Raw genomic sequence first — 12,416 nt, forward strand, 5'->3', positions numbered from 1 at the left:
AAAATCATACCTTATTAACAAATTTTAGCATGATCTCAGCAAAAAAAAAGTTATCTATTGACACAGCCATTTCCCAGTTTTTGGAAAATACTTGATTCTGTACATAAAAGTACCATTTTCAATTTTTTGTGATCTCAGAAAAGCATTTGATTGATTTAATTCCACATTTTTTTCCGATGAAAACACTTAGTTTTTTCATCAACAGCTTGGAGGAGCTGCTTACAAGTAATTAAAGTTACCAACCGTAATAAAGTAGTAGAAATTTCATTTTTAATAAAAATAAACATGTAAATTTAGGTCCTCACATCAAGATGTAGTATGCGGAGTCTCAGGATGTGTTCTCAATTTCTTGTGTCTTTTTATTGTTTAATAATGATCTGTCTCAAAATCTTGAGCCATTCATTGTAATTCTTTTCGCAGGCAACAAAACTGTATCTACAGCTGAAGATAATTAAGGGGAATCAAAAATTGCATGATAGCAGCTCAAAGAATTATTCACTGGTTGGATTGTAACTATCTTACTTTGAATAAGGATAAAACTGTAGCATTGTGCTTCTCAAGAAGACGTAACATTTCTGATAAGGTGGATAGAATTTCCATTAATGATAACAAGAAATTTAGTTAGACTATAAAGTAGTCTATTTCTGGGCAAAAAATTAGATGACAAGTTTTGTGGAAAAATCAAACTGATTTTACTTGAAACACAATCAAATCATATTATAATACTGTTTTGCTCTGAAGTGCTTTAATAAAACACTAAGCTTCTCATTATTATTAAATATTTACTATGCCTATATATATTCTCATATAAAGTATGTCACCCTTAACGCTTCCTCAAAAATTCTGAACAATTCCCAAAAAATTGTTGAGGAAGTCTTTAAAATACAAAATAGACTGTCAGATTATTATCTGGAATGTGTAAGTATGAATTATGTAGTCCATACTTAAAAAAATAAACATGTTAACTTATCCTTATATTATAATGTTTATGAATGTGCAATCTTTAATAAAAAACAATACTCGCTTATTGTTAAAAAAATAAAAACACAATACTTTGGCTTATGAAAGAGGGTGTTATTATGCAACTGTTGCCATTTTTAATAAATTGCTGAATCATAAAGAAATTGTGTCTTCTCACAAATTTATTCAAAATACAATTAAAAGATCTTTTTTACAGGAACAATACTATTTTGCTGATGAATTTTTAAGTAATACTAATTAAAAACAAAACAAAAAACTCACTTTATCTGCATCGCATTCAAGATGTACATTAATATCTGTTCAAAATAATTACCAATAGTGGCTTCTAGAAATGGGTCATGACTTATCCATTTTAGTTTACAAGAGTAATTATACAATCCTGCTGTTATTAATTTTGCCTAATCCTTTAGAGTTTTATCCTTAGGCTCCTACTTCCTCAAATTTATGTGCTTAATTCATATGTGAATTGCTTTAAATAATGTACTTTAATAACCTTAATATTTTTTTTATAAAATTCAGCTTCTAATACTGAAAAATTCTCAGTGTTAAGGAAATCTGTTTAATCAACTAACTTTGAGTGCAAAGATTTAACAAATAAAAAGTAACATATAAATTTATAATTTTATTATAAATTGTAATTTCACACTTAATTTTATTTCACCGTAAAAAACTAGAAACCACAAACTTACCACAGTGAAAGAATTCAAGTACCCAAATATTTCAGGAAATTTGAATAACATAAATCAGACCACATTAAAATTCTGCCCATCTTCAACACTTTTACTACACAGCATGGTTAGTTGCTCTATATTTAATTTATTTTATGATGATCATCTAACTAAGCTATTTGTAAAGTTCCCTTAGAATCTCATGACTTTAGGGAGATGAAAACATAGAATAGTACTTCAATGAGGGCATGATTGAACACATGTAGTTCAGTCAAGATATTCGAATAGGCCAACGTACGAGGGATGGATAAGGATAATCCTCAAGAACTGAGCCTATTACCTTTAATTTATTTTTGTCCGGATAAAAAGTAGCAACTTATCAATAAGCTAGCTAACAGAAAAATTGTTTATTGATAGATTATGTGCTGCTTTCATATTTTAATCTAAATAACATGAGCTTCATGTCAATAGGTAAAACAAAACAGAAAACCCAACTTAAAATAATTATAAAATCAAGTGGAAACCAAAAAGAAGGTCACAACTCGGTTTTCTAATTACTGATCCTTTTATTCACTAGATTAATATTATATGAATCCTTCTACTGTGTGGACCTGTCCAAAGAGTTGGTTATCTGTACAGACATGGTGGACAGTTGGTTTATAAATCAGTAAGGTCTACCAACTATGATTGGACTACATACTCTTCCTAAATACAAAACATGCAAATCTGTAATTTGCATATTAAATATACAAATATATAGACTGAATTCTTATTCTACCTATTGCCAAAAAAAAAAAAAGAAGAGCTTAACTGAAACTTACTTCACATAATAGACTCCATATTCAGGTGATTCAATGCGTTCCCAACCAGTAGGAAGACCTTCTTTTTCCAGAGGATGTGACCAATGAGTTGTTTTAGTATTATGATCAATATAGTATTTACGCCCTCTCAATGTATAATCTACAGACCAACCAGGAGGCAGAGGTAACTCCTCTTCACCAGGGTCTAGGCCACTACCTGCAATTTGAAACAAATAAAACATAATTCATTACAACAAATTAATTTTTAATTTCTGATTAGACAATAGCTGATTATTAATTAATGATTGAGTGAAGTACAACCTGTAATAATCTTCTAAGACTTTGATCTGTTATTACAAAATCTACAGCTGAATTAAAGGGCAGCTGGCCTCCCTTTAGCACAGACTGCATTACTATTAAATTTAGATGAAAACTGTGGTAATACCACTACTACTGCTTGAAAAGATTTAGTCACTGTAAGTCAGAGTATAATAAACAATAAAACTTTGAATGCAATTTTTACCTTTTTTACATAAAACAATAGTAGTAAGACAGTAAAAAAAATAATTTTATTATTTATTAATTAATAAATATGAATCTTAGTAATAAACACCATTCAAATTCATATTGTGCTCAATTAATTTAAAATGAATTTTTATTTATTTGGTATTGAAAACAAAAAATAAAATCATAAATAATTTAAATCCAATATTTAAAACAAAAAATCAGGTTTATAAAATACAATACATTCAGCCAAACTCTAAAAAATGTTAGCAGGTATTCCAAAATTATCAAAAGATTTAACTTGTGCACCGTTTTTTTCCTGGTTGGCAGAATTCTATGAGGTTACATGTGCAGTAAAAACATTGTAGTCAATATGGAATAATACATGGAGAAATGAATGATAGTTAAAACATATTATAAGAACAGAAAATGTTTTTCTAATGAGACTGTGCAAAAATTATGTAGCCTTTTTTGATAGGAGAAACATCCCAAATGAAACAATTATGAAGAAACTAGTTGAAAAATTTGAACAAACAAGCTTGGTTGGAGAAAAAAACCAATTGATCATGTACTGGCTCTTCACCTACAACATTGATACTATGAGTAAGTGTGGTGTGTGTCCTGAAACCTCAGTGTTATGCCATAGGTCACTGCAACTGGACAATTCAAAAAGCACAGTGCAGTAATTTTAATGAAAGATCTGCATCTGTAACCCATTCTAAATTCAGTCAACTCAGAACCAGAACCCACATGACCAATTGAAATGCCAGCCATTTATCAATTGGGTGCTGGAAAATCAAAAAATGGATGGAGGTTTTGCTAAGAAAACCTAGTGATGAGACACTTTTCCATCTTAATGGATATGTCAACAAGCAAAACTGTCCCATATGGGTCATAGCAAATCCTCAGGCCATTCAAGAACAGAGTTGGCATTCCCAAGTGACAGTTTGGTGCGAATTTCATACTGGTGGAGAGCTTGGGCTATTCTTTTTTGAAAATGAGGTTGGAGGAAATGCAGTGGCAGAAGATAGTGAATGTTACTGTGAGAATATATTGGATATTTTTTTGGTCTCATTTAGACTACATGGGTTCAGCAACTTGTACAACAAGGTTCCATATTTGTCACAATAAATGAACAAATAAGTAATTACTCTAAACTGACATTATAACATAGTGAGAAGATTTAATTATTAATCTATTACATAAATATCATAAATTCAATTTTCAACTACATTTTTAAAATATAGGATTTTGTAAAATACCAATTTGTTTTACTCTCTTTGCAAATATATAACAAAATTGTTACCTTGATAACTTTTTGTCTTTTTTGGGATATATAATTTTATTTTGTGGCTATATTAATTATTATTTTAACACATAAGGGAAGATCTGTATCTTCCCTTAAGAAATCATTTGGTAAGCTACTATGTTTTTTTTATTAATATAAATTTTATAATTTCTTGTATTTAATTTTAAGTATGTAAATTTTAAGTTGCTACTTTGCTTTTGTGTGAACATCAGTTTTACTTCATTATTACTTTTTATCAAAGTATATTGTTGTCATAACTGGAATTAACATGGAAATCTAATGGTATGGTAAATCAATTATTTTCATTAAAGTTTGTATGCTTTCTTGACTAATAAAGTTTTGACTATTAGTAAGTTCTTGTGTTTATTTATTGTAGTAAATATTATAACTATAATGTATTAGGATTAAATTTTGCATTTTTATCTCTCTTGATCATGAGAAGACCAGAGAAGAGCTTTTATCTATTGATCATGAGTATTGTAAAACTGAAATAGTAACCTTTTACATTTATTGTTTTTTTTTAGAATCCAATAAAAATGCTTTTTATTATTATTACATTCCTCTGACAAGATACAATTTAATTAACTGCTTAATTAAAAAAAAGTACATTTATTTTATTCTAAACTTTTAGCCAATATGCATTTAAACATTTTTGTAACCTGCAAATTACTCATATTAAAAAAAAAAATCTTATAATGTCTACAATTATTAATTCTCTTAATTATGATAATCAATATTTGTTACAATAATAGTTTTATCCTTGAAATAGAAATCAAAAAATTTCAGTTTTATTTTTAATAAAATAAAATAATCAATTTAGTAAAAATTACCATTTTATCATATTAAAAATAATACAGATTATCATAAAAATTCATGTTTATTTGGTTTTATTGATTATATCACTGAAATATTATTGCAGATCATACTATTTTCAACTGTTTCATACGTCTTTCTGCGATTACAAATTGTATGTAAACCTACTGCAGATAAAGAGAGATGCGTTATATTTTACAGCTGACCTCACCAAGTTTCTGTGAATACCAATAATTCAACTATGCAATAAAATTTTTCACCTTTTGTGGCTCTGAATACATCTAGGTAATAATCAATATCTGTCTATGTTATTTAAAAAATAAATTCTCATTCACCTACTATTATTTTACTCTGTGTTTATAACCAAAAGAAAATTATGATGATAGAGTTCAAGGAATCTGAGGCTCCAATAATATCAGAATTTTATACAAAATGCTGAAAAAGTTATGAGTTAATAAGAAACAAAAAATAATAAGAAATAATGAGGCGAACATAAACAGTCAACACCCTCTTTTGCATGACAAATGTCCACTCTACTGTTTGCACAAAGATTTTATTTCAGCAGTTCAATATAGAGTTCTTCAACTAGGGCCCAGACTTGCACAACAAAAATGAAGGTTTAGCTCTGGACAGATGAATATTTCAATGATTAACAGAAAAACTAATGGCAAGGTAAAGTTAAATGTCTGACTGTAGGTATAAATTATGTGGAGTTTAATGGAAAATGCAAGTAATGTATAGGTAAAATAAAATCATTTTCTTTACATCACTATTCAGAAATAAATTTTTGAACACCTGTCATATAACAGCAGGTATAGATATCAGATGTTAGAATAATCAATTTATTTATTTAAAAAATAAATAATCCACAAAGATGTTTCTATAAACAGCACAATTAACAAACCTGGAGGCTGACCACGGCTTTGGGATAATGAATGTCGTTGGTGGTGAAAGGAATGTGCTGGAACTAACTGCTGATTATATGGAACCTGCAATAGAATAATTAAAATCGTGATTAATTTATAAAACCAATAACCTGTTTTATTTAAAGTTACTGAGGACTTTTTTGAAAAAAAAAAGATAGAAAAAATCACATACAAGCAACTGTGATGACAAATCAGTGTTGAAGTATATCCAAAGAAAATAAATTACTATTATATGTACTTGATTTTTTGTTATCTAATTAAATTTCTTTCTTATCACTATATCTTTTCCAATAATAAGAAATAAATCATTGTAATCATAAGATATAATACAATTTAAAATCTATACTATTATATAAAGATGAAGAGGGTTTTTGTTTGTTCGGAATAAACAAAAAAACTACTCGACCAATCGTAATCAAATTTTTAACCATATTTCTTGGCGTAATTGAGAAGGTTTTAAGATATATTTCATCTCAAAAAATCTCAAAGAACCAATCGATCAATTGATTTCAAATTTTCAAGATACATTTGTATTATACCATGAAAGGTTTTTAAGCCACAGACCGAGGCTCTAGGTCTCTTGAAGGTTAAAATATTAAAAACATTCATTAAGGAAAAAAAATTAATTCTTTTACTTCATTATTATATTTCTGCCTCCATGGCAAAGAAACAAATTATGAATTTTTTGTCGTCAAAGGTGTGTGTACTTTAGTTATTATAGCTACTATTATTCTGTCTTTTGTAATTTAGTTATTTTTTCAGGTTTCTATACCTGAAACATTAATACCTGAATATTTTAATTGTTACTTAATATTTAGTTATTATAGCTACTATTATTCTGTCTTTTGTAATTTAGTTATTTTTTTAGGTTTCTATACCTGAAACATTAATACCTGAATATTTTAATTGTTACTTATCAGTATTATTCTCACAATCAGGAGGATAATGAAAAGTGCAGGTGTCCAGGAGGTGGAGCCCTCTGGGTAGACAGGAATGGCCACCGAAGTGAGCTCTGTAGGTGTCTAAAGTCCCATCCCTTTGCAATACAGGAATGGTGGGCAAAGCAAGCGCTGTGACTCTGGGGTAAGCTCCATGGCCTCAGAAGGCCCTGACTTGGCGTTGGGATTTGCCTGGGCCCTGAGGGTCCAGATTCTGACTAGAAGGGGTGGCTGGCTGGCTAGTCATGTATACAAAAAGTCTGAAACTCTACAATTTGCTTCTTTTTAATATTAAAAAATTAAGGGCAACAGCATTTTATACCCCAATCACTTTTACATTGACCCGTGCAATTTTTCTTTTTAAAATTTTCAGCCTATTATGTCTTTTCATCTGTGAAATTTGGGGAAAAAATAGTAAAATAATCCTATTAAATTAAAAATAAAATTAGTAATAATAGTTATACATGTTAATTGTATTCTTAAAATGAAACTCTCATCAAAATACTGATGTATAACTAAGATTTTGAATAGGGTTTTAATCACTCTTCTCATACATTAAAAGGAGGATAAGTCACCCTATGTTACAAATTAGTCACACTATTTGCAAGTTGATGATTAAGTTCCAATGCTAACATTAGACATAGTGTATAACTATTTTAAAATACTCATGAATTATGCACTGCAACCAATTAACTATGAGAACAATGGCCAGTAGCAAACCTACATTTACAGTTGTCTGTAACTCGTGTGTGTGACATAAGGCACAATTTTTTCAATCCACACACTTGTTCTAATTTCACTAATTTCAAGAATATTAAAACTACAATTTTAGTGATATTTAGATTTATTAATAGCATAATTTTCATGTAAAATCCCAAAAAGAAAACATATACAACTGAAAACAGTGTCATTTCATATTAATAGATGTTGTTACCATGATGATTATGCCACTATGAAAAAGCTAAGATGTGAGTCTTGGCAAATTATTATTAAAATATATATATTTTAATCTTACCAATTAATGCCAGTTAAGGAGTCTTGCCAGTTAATTACACTAATAATAACACATAATTTATTTATACAATAATGTATTTTTTATTTCACTTTGATTTATACTTGAGAACTTTTCTGAAAATCTATAATTGTACTAATTCTTATTGTACTAATCCTTATATTTTCTAATCCTCATCTAATTCAGTTAATTTTTTTCATTCTGTTATAAAATAATATATATATATATATATATATATGAAGCAATATTTTTATTCTAAATAACAGCTGATTCCTGTTGTGAGTTCTTGAAAAAAAAAAAAAAAAATTATTTTAAAATTAGATTACTGCAATTATTTTTCAAGTAATAAAATACATATCAGTAGATGTATGAGTTGCGTGAACATTATGTCAATTCTTACAGATTTTTGCAGGAGCCTTTTTTTAAAATTTTTTTTTAACCTCCAGGACCAGTGTTAAGTATTGCTTTAGAGGATGAGAAAAATGATTTGTAGCATGTGTGAAAATGCCACGCCTGGCCAAGATTTGAACCCAGGATGTCCAGATGAAAGGCCAAGACACTATCACTTGAACCATGAAGGCTGGCATTTTTTTGCGGGTAGCAAAAAATCATACCTGTTACTGTTTTATTATAACCATCAAATTAATAAATCAGTACTTTAGTTGATCACATTCAACATTTTACAATAATATTATTTTTGAAGTGAGATGTTCATTATAAAAACAAAATAAAAAATAATAATGAAATCATTCAATGAAGAGTATTTTATCTGTTGTATGTAACAACATATAGTCTAAACAAAAATTCTATAAATAACTTCATGTATCAGCAACTAAACAATTTTAGAACTTACTATTGCATAACAAGAAAAATCAATAATTACTAATGTAGGTGAATATATTAATTAAATAGAGTTTAACATTAAAATTTACCTGTTGATATGACTGAAGTCTGTAGTCTGTATATGCTGGAGCTTCACTATATCGCATACATGGATCAGGCATTTCACCAGCACTATGAACTGATATATAACCGGGACTCAACTGAGCTCCTCCCTAAACCAAAAAAATTACATGCTATTATCAATGTAACATTAACAATCTTAAATAAAAAAGATTAAATTTTTATTTTTTTGATTTTGAAGATAAGAACATAACTCAAACACATCAGCAATGACTTACATAAATATTGACATGTTAGCATGCGAAGTATGATAAAAAAGTACCCAAACTTGGCTCATAAAAACAAAATATTTAATCTATTTATTAAGTTCAATGACTTGTCCTTCAAAGTAGGTCTTTCTGATGAATACACTTACCACAGCGATATTTCCATTGTTGAAAGCATTTTTCAAAGTTATTTTAGTGAACACCAAAGTCCTTTTATCATATTTCTTTTTTCTCTTTTCTGTCTTCAAATCTATTTCCCTTAAGAGGAATTTTAAGCTTCGGAAAGAGCCAAAATCTCAGGGAGCAATATGTGGAGAGTAAAGAGCCTGAAGTTATTTGATCTTGAGTTTACCAACAATGTCTGGGTAAGTTGAGAAGCATGGGCTGGAACATTGTTGTGATGAATTTTCCAGGCACCATTTTCCCAAAGCTGAGATATCTTGCATCAAATAGGATTTCTTAGCTATTGAAGAACATTTACATAATACTTTTTATTGATTTTTGTCCTTGAGGAGTACTCTCATGATGAAGCATACCTTGATAGTCAAAAGAGACTGTCAGCATAAACTTTATGCTGTCCTGAAAATTCATTACAAAAATGCTCGAGCCCATGTATCACGACTTATGCAAGATTTGAATTCAACAAAATTTAAATAAAATTATCAACAATATGGTTGCAATACATTACGCAGCTGAAATTTGTTATAATTTGTTTATAAATTTGCCATGACATCATAATATTATTTAGCTGGAATTGTATATACTTAAATGAGAGAAACGCATTTTATGTGTGTTTTTTTAATTCAAAAACTATTTTCAAATCTACATCCATCAAACATCTCCATAATTTTACTTCAATTTTAAATTGTCAAATTCCTGTTTAACAACAGTAACAATTTTAACAACTCCAAATTTATCTCAAAATGTCCATTAAGTCCAGAATGCGCTTCTTTTGTAAAAGACATCACAGGCATTCTAAAGAATGTTTACTCGAACAGCATAATAAAAAAATGAAGATTAGATGAACATGGAATATCGGTTTTTTTTCAATCTGTTTAAATTTTATTTTTATGAAAATCTCTTGTAAAACTATTTGTAATTTCCATCCCATAAAAAGAAAACAGAAAATGACATACTAGTGTTGTTTTATATATTTTATAAAAAAGATATTGACAATTTTAATGGTGTAATTTAAATTTTTTTTTACAATTATTTCTGACAATACAGTAATACGACTAATTCCCCCAAGTTATATGGCATCCATTATGCCATAGAATTTATTAAAATTTGCCCAGATTTAAACCAAAAAACTTAAGGATAGAAGTCAGTGATCATCTTGAAAGTATTTGTATTCATGTTCATTAGTAATTCATAAATATTTTAGAAAATATAATGTAAAATTATGCACAACAAAATAACTCCTGCTTGTATTTTTGCTATAATAAAAAGCTGGTTGTTCACTTCTTATCACCAGAATAATGATTAATTCTATTATACAAAAGAAATTAGAAAAGATATTATTTATTATATAATACTGAAACTAATGCTACTTTTCAACATAATCCCTGACTATATTTAATCACTGTACCATCTTTCTTATTCTAGTAGTAAAGAATTGTTCACCTTGATATCTCAGCCATTGTTGTTCAGCATTCTTGGTGCCACGTAAAAATTCTTTGAGGACAAAAAAATAATCTAATACTGAGTTCTAGATCATAAGGTGGATGTAGCAACACATCCTGGACCCAACTTTTATATACTTTCTCTTGACTTTTGAGCGAAATAAGGTGGATATTACCATGGAGAAGAATTATGCCTTTCAGAGAGAACCAGGGCATTTCCAAGGGTTTCACTTTATTTTCTAGCAAATTACTACAGCACTCACTTCTGATTGTATATTGTTCTTCCAAATAATCACAATAAACTGAGTTTTATATTCCCAAAATACTGTTTGCATCTCTTCACCAACTGACATATAGGTTCTAAATTTTTCCCTGACGGGTGAACTCAGTTGTTTGGAAACTTAAAATAATGAGTCCAATTTTAATCACAAGTTAGTGATCTAAAAAGAATTATTTCTAAAAACTATTGTTTAGGTTCCATATGGATGTAAATTCAGGTGACTTTGAGATTTTTAATTCAAATGTCTTGGAATCCTACTTTTTATGGTTATGCAGCTCATAATAGATAATGAAATGCCAATGCTGATTTTCATTAGAGCAGATTTTTACAAATTTCAGCAATTTCCCAAATTTTTATGTGTATGTCTTCATGAATAAGATCATTAAAGTGATTTTGCAAAGCATCAGTCAAAACTTCCACCGGTCTTTGGCTATGATGAAAATTGGTGTTACCAACCATATTTAAACTGCCAGATTTAAACTGTTCAATCTATTTATAAAAATTTTCATGATAATACATAATTACCCAACTGTTTTTAACATCCTCGAGTGAACTTTGGCTGATTTTACATCTTCAGAAAATCTTATCATAGCATATTGTTATTTTATGGTACACGTTTCAAGTGGAGCCAACATGTTGAAATAAACAAAAGAGATTATAATAATGGAAATTTTTTTCAAATGATTGTTATTTTCTATGTCAGGGGTATCAATCTGAATGTCAGAGAGTTTCAGTTTATTCTATTACAGGGTTTTCCCAAAATTCTGAATGTGATTTTCCGACTTTCACTAATTATTTTCTGAATTTTCCCAGATTCTAAAATAACCATGATATAGATGATGTTTAATGATATTTTTTCAAACAATATTCAAAATAGTATGCATTATTAGATTGTTTACTTGAAAAATCCGTTGTGCAATGAAATTTTCATATGGACCATAGCGAGTTTATGAAATAAATGATTCAATTATGTTTTTTCAACTTGAAAATTCAAAAACTGGTGATATTTTCCAATAACATCAATAAAAAATTAATCTTAATGTAATATGAAAATATATTTCACAGTAGAAGTATTTTAATCTTATTCACAAAAATAACTGGAGATGGAGAATATACGAGTCTTAAAATATTTTTCAGTATAAGTGTTTTTAAAACTTGTCTCTCTACTTGATTCTAAAATACTCTACTAAAAAACTTTGAGCTCTCACATACCCACAATATATGTATATATTACCAGCATGAATACTTGCTCATTCATTGTGTAATTGTTAGATATGTCTTTGAAATTTGCAGCTCTGCTTAAAAAATCCACTGAATCCAACTAATTTCATTTTAATGGAATTTGGCTAGATCTTTATCTAATTTGAATAACATTTTGCTGGATTTAATTGGTT

The 12,416-nt window shown here is 28.5% G+C and overlaps 1 protein-coding gene across 2 annotated transcripts in view; it reads right to left on the reverse strand.

Moving 5' to 3' along the window:
- The window catches only part of sav (scaffold protein salvador), a 61,770-nt gene that overhangs the window by 27,297 nt on the left and 22,057 nt on the right, over window positions 1-12,416 (reverse strand). For both annotated transcript variants that reach the window (XM_075367201.1, XM_075367200.1), the window contains exons 5-7: window positions 8,884-9,006; window positions 5,980-6,064; window positions 2,471-2,666 (exon numbers count right to left, since the gene is read on the reverse strand). In XM_075367201.1, the coding sequence (XP_075223316.1) occupies window positions 2,471-2,666; window positions 5,980-6,064; window positions 8,884-9,006 (404 nt within the window). The remainder of the gene's footprint in view (window positions 1-2,470; window positions 2,667-5,979; window positions 6,065-8,883; window positions 9,007-12,416) is intronic.

The sequence above is a fragment of the Lycorma delicatula genome, chromosome 5 (genome assembly GCF_047948215.1).
Source record: "Lycorma delicatula isolate Av1 chromosome 5, ASM4794821v1, whole genome shotgun sequence".
Taxonomy (NCBI): domain Eukaryota; kingdom Metazoa; phylum Arthropoda; class Insecta; order Hemiptera; family Fulgoridae; genus Lycorma; species Lycorma delicatula.